This window comes from Eucalyptus grandis, chromosome 8, assembly GCF_016545825.1.
Source record: "Eucalyptus grandis isolate ANBG69807.140 chromosome 8, ASM1654582v1, whole genome shotgun sequence".
In the NCBI taxonomy this organism is placed as follows: domain Eukaryota; kingdom Viridiplantae; phylum Streptophyta; class Magnoliopsida; order Myrtales; family Myrtaceae; genus Eucalyptus; species Eucalyptus grandis.
Window position 1 is genome coordinate 6069814 of NC_052619.1, and position 8670 is coordinate 6078483.

Sequence of the window (8670 nt, forward strand, 5' to 3'; positions counted from 1 at the left end):
ATTTCTTGGAGGATTCTAATAGGGCTGGAGAAGAAGATGAATTTAGAAAGCCATAGAGAGGTTTTTCACAAAGCACACACTTTATTTCAAGGGATTACGCCTAACACATTACACCCTCCTCACCTTTTATAGGCGATAAGAGGTCAAATTTGGAATAAATGTGGGCCTTGGTTAGACCAGTAAAGAGGGAATCTCTGGAGGGTAAAGGGAATTTATTATATTGGAAAAAAAGGTTGAGGGGTTGATAGTTGATCACTAGCCTCATTTTTCCCTTGTTTTGCTCGGCACGCTTATTGACATAAAATGCTTTACAAGCCCATTGCGAATTGGAGGTTTCAATAAGGCCTTACTACAATAGTTCTGAGCATTCCCTTTGAGCTAAAGCCAAGTGTTCTGGCTTCATTCCCATATGACTCGCCTTTGTTGGATTGATGTCTTCGTTCTTTTTGAATGGAAGACGAACAAAAAACTTTGGATTTTCTCATAGAGGATGAGAACATTTCTGAGCGAATTCAGAATGGGATTTGAACAAGATTCCAATAATTTTTACATGATTGGATCTAATAAACTCATTTGAATAGAAAAGAGTTTCGAATATTGACGAACTCAGAGAATTGATCTTTATATCTAAGATCTTTTCCAGGAATGATTCGAAGTTGAGAAATTTGAGTCATGATGTCCCAACCAATGATTAAGTCTTTGTTGGGAAGACTAGATCCAAAGATCTTTGTGGATATTGAACACTAGGCGAAGAAATGGACAGTTATGGGGGTGATTCTGACATTCGTGGAGAAAGTATCTCCTGAGACAGAATTGAAATATCGGATATAAAGAGTCCATAATTCTTCGGGGAAGAACTTTGGTGTCAAATATTGAACAACTTGCTCTAGTATCGATGAGAGCAATGATAGTAATTGGTTTGACAAACTTTAAGGTAAGGATTTTTATAGGGAAATGGGGACAATGAGTCTGGCTCGAAAATATGTCAAACCTTGGTTTTGGAGATGTGGATGATATATGAAAAATATATTCAGACTTAGAATTTGACTCAATTTCACTAGAAGTGGGGTAACATGGAATGACACAAAAAGTTTGTTCACCTGATTTTTCATCAACGAGAGAATAGTGATTCGATATCATCATTTTAAAGATAAATACCTGTTTCATTCTTAATTTGATGTATCAAATGATGTGACCTTTTCTAGCTTGGGGCAATTTTTGGCAAAATGCCCTTTAAGTTGCGAATAAAGCTGTGATTTGATTTTTATGGCCCGTGTGATCTTTCCTCTTGCGAAGGTATCGCAATTTCTTCTTTCTTTGGAAGTGCTTGTGGCCATGTTTGGATTTCTTTAACCAGAACTTCTTAAAGTGTTTCTTCTTTAGAGAAGACTTCCCGCAAAGTACCATCACAGTCTTTCTTGGAATATTTGATCTTTAAATTTTGGCGAGAGCATTTGTCTCGAGTTCTCTGTCATCTATGATGGAGGTACGGACCATCTAGCACTTCAAGCACAATTCTTCAAGACATAGATGGATTTCTTGTTGTATTTCTCCCAAGGGAATATCTTGTACTCTCCTCTATCTTCCAAAAAAAGATATTTCAACCATCTAAGATAGTTCTTTAGGGATGAAAGTCAGGAAAACATGTTTCAAATTTAGATCAACCCCAATCTGATAAAAAAGTTGAAGCATTTCTCGATAATGCTTATCAAGATATTTCTTCTGAAGGGAGCAACATTTTCTTTCGAAAAATTCTCTCATTTTCATTTCTATGAGATCGGTGGGTTTCCCACAAAGAAATGATATAAGAGAGTGATGGCATGGCTAAAATTATGTGACATTAGAAAATGAATTTGGTCTTGTTCTGACACAGATTTCCACCAAAGTTTAAGGCTTCCCATGAACCTTGTGACAAAGTTGTAAATGACATCATTCATATCATGATTGGCAATGGATTGAGTATTCAACCAAGTATGAAACTCTTCGAGTCTTTCTAGCTATTTGTTGTAGGGGATGTCATCTATGGTGAAAAACTGTTTTGAAGCCATTGATACATGGTGTCCCGGATTGTTCTGAACAATCTCTGGCTCGGAATAATTTGATTCCATATCCTGATCTGGAGGATCAGCCATGAATATTGATGAATTTACTGGTGCAACAAGAAGGGAATCAACATCAGGAATTAAAAAGGATGAAGAGGAGGAAAATGATACTGGATTTCGATTCGGTATCAAAGTGGTAGGAACAGTTTGTTCGGCGGGAGCAGAATCTAATAATTTGAAATGGCGAGGATTATTTGTTGAATAGCGAGTTCGGGTTGTTTCGAGTACCTAAATCCTTTAGAAAAGATTCTAGCGGATTTGATAACATCATCTAATTTGGCCTTTCTTTTATAACGATCGAACTTGATTTTGTAAGCATTTTTCTTTTCATTTGTCCTTCGTAGATTTTTGAGACGATTTCGCATTTCTGCCATATCTAGTTCTTTTCTGAAAGAATTTTCTGGGATGGTAGCAAAAATAGACGACTGGGGTTTTGGAGGCAAATACTTAATTCTGACAAGAGGTGCCAGTGGATCAAAAGGTCTAAACCTTCCTTCTTCAAGGAGTTGGATTTGCCTCTTGAACTTTTTTATCTCCGGCTTAGGGCTCTCAAGATGATGATACCCTAAATGTTGTCCTGATTCCAAGGCATTTAGCCTCTTTTGGAATTCAGAAATCATTTTCTTGGTGGTCTCATCATACTTTCGAAGATCTTGTTGCACATTTCCAATCTTGGAATCAATTGCTTTAAGGCATTGTTTTGTGCTAACAGAGTCTCGATTGCCAATTTAAAACGGCTTCAACAGCAGGAGTTCTTCTATGTCGTCCATGTTCATCTACATCGGTGGGGGCAGCTATCTTAGGAGCATGACAAAGATCGCCTTGTGGATCAATGAATTCCTCTAGAGCAGGAAACGAGAGTTTTGAACTTTCCCTGACAAGTGAAGGAAAATTTGCTTCTTGGAACATGGTCATGGAAGAAGTATGTGATGTTTCTATTGGAACCTCAAGTGGGTAAGAATACTTCTTAGCCCATTTTAGGATTGGCTTATAAAACGGAGAGAGAGCTTGCTTCTTTTGAGGAGGAGATGGTGGGGATGATTTTGGTGGATCTGGTGGAACTTGGGGTGTAGCACTGAACTCTAGTGGTGGAGGTGGTGCATATGAAACCATGAACTGGTATTTATCACACTCACCAAGAGTATCAACGGATGAATCTCCGTTTAAGTACCTTTGGTATATGGGATCTTTTGGTTTTTTCTGTCGAGGTAGAGGTTTTGCAAAAGGGTCTACCTCATCAGGGGAATTTGTACAATAGAAACATTGGCAAAAAAGATCCCAAAAACAATGACCATACTGGTCTTTGTAGTAATGGATAGGATGTCTATCACTATTAAAGTGTCGAATAAGCTTTTTGGCTCTGGCTCGAAAATTGATTTAGGAACACATGGTTCGATCATGAAAATGGTTTGGAAGATAAAAGGACTTTCTTCATTTTCCTTGCCAAATTTGATGGAAACAGTTCCATCTTTTTTCCGAACAAACTCGAGTCCGTAGACTGGAAATGCTTGTTATCTTTGGTGCAGCTTTTCGTAGTTGGTAATCCAAGTCTCGGAAGGAGCTTGGCCAACATATCTTTCGGGATCTGTCTAGGAACATGAATGCAGGATGCCTGATCATTTTGCATGGAGATGAACAAAGTATCTTCATTTCCATTGTTGAATTTTAGATCAAGAGCATGGTTCTGCACTCGATAAACCATCTGGTAGTGTAGTGTTGCAGCTACAGAGTCAGCAGTTTGAGGAGCTTCAGTGAGCTGAACTTGAACTTTTAAGAAAGAGAGTAGCTGAGGGTCTGAAAGAGCGATGTTGAAGTTTGGATACAAAGTCACAAAGACTGTTCCAGCATTCAAAGTAGTTTGGACAGTATCAATGCAAGCATGCTGGTATTGTAAAAACCTGGTATCCAACAACGTAATTATTGCCACAACTGGCAAGCCTTTACGACCATGAAAGGTGAGAGCAAGACGAACAACGCCATAATGGACATGAAAATATCTTCACTGAACCCATTGTCTAGGAAATTCCGGAGGAATCTGGAGAGTAACAAAGTACTCTTTTTCAGTAGCAAGTATCGGATGTTGGTCGAATTTGGAGGACTGGACATACTCCTTTACTTGCTTTGGGGTCTGATGAATGAGTTGTCGAATGGAGCGGATGAGTGAAAATGACGAGTTGGGTTTGGCAAAAGCGGAGTAAAGGTTCATGAGAGGAAGTTGGGTTTAAAAAATCTTGGTTTCATCACTAAGAGAGACTTTGTAGAGATAATCTATCTTAGAAGCATTGGAGACACGAAATTCTGAGGGGGTGGAAGATGAGGGAGATGGAGCAAGAGAAACAGGTGCTTCGAGGATTTCTGGTTCTATAGACATGATGAGAAACGATCTTCTCAAAGTTTGGATTCACCTACCAAGCGCATGGAATGGATAATCTTAAAAACGAAACCATGGCTCTGATACCATGAATGGACCTAGACTTAGAACTAGGGAGGGAGAGTAAATTTTCTGTAGGTATGCATCCTACAGTGGGCGAATAACCCATTCAAACCCTTCAGGGACAGCTTTTTAGCAGAAAACCATTAAGCCCTTTAGTAGAAATAACTCCAGCTTAAAGCTTCTCGCGGACAAAGTGACAATCAACTTCAATATGCTTAGTACACTCATGAAATACATAATTTGAAGCAATATATGGATAATTGCCTGATAATCACACCACAATTCCATTAGCGTAGAATCTTTAAATTCAAGTTCAACTAATAATTGACGCATCTGGACTAACTCACGAGTAACTTAGGCCGTAAGTCTATATTCTGATTATGCACTGGATATAGTCACAATACTTTGCTTTGTACTCTTCTAAGACACTAGGTTTCCTCCTACAAAGGTGCAATAATTTGATGTAGACCTCCTATTTGTAGGAGACTTGGCCCAATCAACATCCAAAGATGCTTCCACCCTTTTGTGACTATGATCACGGCGGAAGTACGGCGCAAGTCCATAACTTGGCGCCGGGGACACTTAAGTGTCATAACTTTAAAATGATACACTTGAGTGCCAGTTTTGAAGTTAAATGGGACACTTAAGTGCCACTTTGGTGAAGATCCGGCCAAATGGCTTACGTGGCGACTTTCCGGCGAGCTTGGTCCAAAACGGCGTCGTTTTGCACGCCGACGTAGCGGGAAAATGCAAAAACAACGCCGTTTCGTAATACACGTGTAAATAATAATATAAAAATTAATTAAATTAAATTTTAAAAATTAAGAAAATTTTAAAAAAATAAGAAAAATTAAAAAAATTTAAAAAATTAAGAAAAATTTAAAAAATTAAGAAAATTTAAAAAATTAAGAAAAATTTAAAAAACTAAGAAAATTTTAAAAAATTAAGAAATTTTTTTTAAAAATTAAAAAATTAAGAAAAAAATTAAAAAATAAAAAATAAAAAAATGGGGGGAGAAGGTCGAACGGGCGGCTCCCTTGCCGCCGTCACCGGGAAGGGCCGGCGACGGAGGGGAGGGTCGCCCGGGGTCGCCAGCCCCCGGCCGGCGACGGCGAGGGCCGCGACCTAGGTAGCACCGACACGCGACACGTGACACGCGACACGACACGACACGTGACACGTCATTTCTCAAAAAGTAGAGAATTCCGACACGTTCCGACACGTTAAATATTAAATAAATATTTTTATATATAAATGCATAAATAATTTATCTATACTAAAAACATTAATCCTACATTTGTTAATATCATTCATTTTTTTTAATTTGACAAATGCAACTATATTTCATTGTAATAAATTAATAATCCATAAAACTTGAAGGAAAAAACAAGAAATCCACATTCCACTATTAAATTTAAAATTTAACAATAAGCAACAAAACAATCAATATTCCATAAAAGTAATATAACAAAATGTCATTCATCCACATTAAGTAATATAACAAAAAGTCATTCATCCACATTATCCACTTCTTCTGAAAAAAAAAACAGACTCCATATCCTGCTCATCAAGTGAAAGATTTGCAACTTCAAGCACCCCAACATCTTCAAACGAGTCAAATGCATCTCCGCCAATATCCCACATTTTAGTCTCTCCTTCTGCATATTTTGAGCTTTTTCTTGATAGAAGACGAAGATTGTTATGAATAAAAACCAAATCTTCTGCACGTTTTGGGGTCATCTTATTTCTACTCACCGAATGCACAAATGAGTAAGTACTCCAATTTCTCTCAGCACATGATGAAGAAGAAGGTTGTGCAAGAAGTTTTAAGGCTATGCTTTGAAGCATCGGTGAACATGCACTATGATTAACCCACAAAGCCTTAGGATTCATAGAATATTGATTTTGAATGGAATCAAAATCTCTAAAATCCCCATTTTTATTCACAAAATCTACATACTTCAAATTCACCTTGTTGCGCTCATCCAAGTTAGGAAAGTATTTCTTGAAGCATTTCAGTCTTTCTTGGTTGATCTCCTTATTCTTATATGGAGAAATTCAAGTAGGATCTTCATCAAGCCATTGATCACTATAGTACCTTTATTTAATAAAATAAAATTAGAAAACAACAATAAAGAAGAAGAGTATTATATTATCATATTAAAGAAAGAATGACTACTAAAGTAATAATCTCATACAATTTTAGAACTTACATGGGATTTAAAGCATGTGCCAAGCAATGAAGTAGAGTATTGTTCTTTGTCCAACGATCTACAAGAATTGTGTGAATTACCTCATAAAATGTGGACTTCTCATCTAGCCTTTTCACTTCATGTGCATATATAGCTTTCTTCACTTTTTCAATCATTGAACCCCACATATCATAAACTAAGTGAAGACAAGGCTTATCAGTGTCACAAGTTCTAAGCATATCATAAATAGGAGCCGTGAAGGAAAGTATATAATCAATCAAATCCCACCAAAAATCATCCAACACCTTCTCCTTGACAAACTTAGCTTTCTCTTGATTAACATCTCGATAGATACTCCATTTGTCACAAATCACCATACTTTGAAGACCACTTTTTATCAACTTGAATCTTCTAAGCATCACAATCATCGAAGCAAAACGTGTATCCGCTACAGAAAGCAACTTCAAGCTAACAAACTCATGGTATATTGCTAATCTCATAGAATGATTCATGATGAAATGCTTGATTTGCATAACTTCCTTAACAATATCTGAAATCCAACTACATTCCTCATAAACTATTTGATTGCTCTCCATATTTTTCACAGCACAAATATTCTTCAAAGCTAGATTAAGAGTGTGCACCACACAAGGCGTCCACATAATGGATGGAAATTCTTGCTCAATGAGTTGTCCCGCACCCTTACAATTTGAAGCATTATCCGTAATTACTTGGACCACATTCTCATGCCCAATTTCATTGATAACTCCTTTCAGCAAGTTAAAAATAAAATGCATATCTTTTGTTTCTCCCGAGCAATCAACTGATTTTATAAACATCGGTTCTCCATCCGATACCGTCATGAAATTAATAAGCGGTCTTCTTTGTGAGTCGCTCCATCCATCACTCACAATACTTACACCCTTCTCATTCCACATGATTTTGATAGGTGCACACAACCTATCAATATTTGCCTTCTCTTTTTGCAACAAAGTGGTCCTCAACAAATTATATTTTGGTGGTACATAACCCGCAATATTATGATTAGCAGCATAAGTGAAAGCGGATTGAAAATAAGGATTCCTTGCTAGATTAAACGGCAAGCCCGCCGAATAAAACATCCTAGCAATCTCACAATCCAGACGTTCCCGTTGAGTCATATTAAATGCATTTTCAAGTGATTTTCCACTACCACTTCCACCTTTCCTTTTTTTGGAGTTCAATGATAAATCCATTCCGTCACCACCACCACCACTAAGTGAATAATTAGCAAGAGGCAAAGGTACATTTCTAGTTGCAATACTCATTAATTGAGTATGGACCTCTTCCTCTAATTTTTCCATCTCCAAAAGATCTTTTTTTTCTACTTTTGTACACTTTCCAATTCCTTTTCCACTTATCATCATCAAATGGCCTCTCACTCTTGTGTATGAACTCTTATAATCTTTTTGACAAAAGTTGCATCTCCAAGACAAATTTCCCCCCGTATCAGTATGATTAACTAACTTAGTAATATACCTCCATAATGGTTGTTTTACAACTTTCTTGTTAGAGGTAGGTTGTTGTGTGCTTGAAGTACTACTAGACATGTTTGAACTTGAAGACATTCTGCAAAAAAATAAAATAAATAAACATGTTATTATCAATTGCTATAAAGTTTCTTAGTAATACAATAGCCAACAGCAGCGAACAACAACAATATAGCAGCAATATAGCAACTATACAATAGCAAATGGCAGAGAACAGCAGGAAGAATGAGCAGATTATCAATTCAGTGTGCAAAGAACAGCAGCTATATAGTAGCAAATGGCAAAGAACAGCAGCAAGAATGAGCAGACTAGTATCCGCCTATATATCTACTCAAATGGTGCCACAGCAAACTCAAGGTATGACGCATGACAGGACGTAACTATTTTCACTTTAGCTCAAGTAATTTATTCTA

At 37.1% G+C, this 8670-nt stretch overlaps 1 protein-coding gene across 1 annotated transcript in view; it reads right to left on the reverse strand.

Moving 5' to 3' along the window:
- The window catches only part of LOC104431857, an 8948-nt gene extending 985 nt beyond the window's left edge, over positions 1-7963 (reverse strand). Inside the window, exon 1 of the mRNA XM_039299538.1 lies at positions 6830-7963. Within this exon, the coding sequence (XP_039155472.1) occupies positions 6830-7963 (1134 nt within the window). The remainder of the gene's footprint in view (positions 1-6829) is intronic.
- Between the last annotated feature and the right edge of the window lie 707 nt (positions 7964-8670).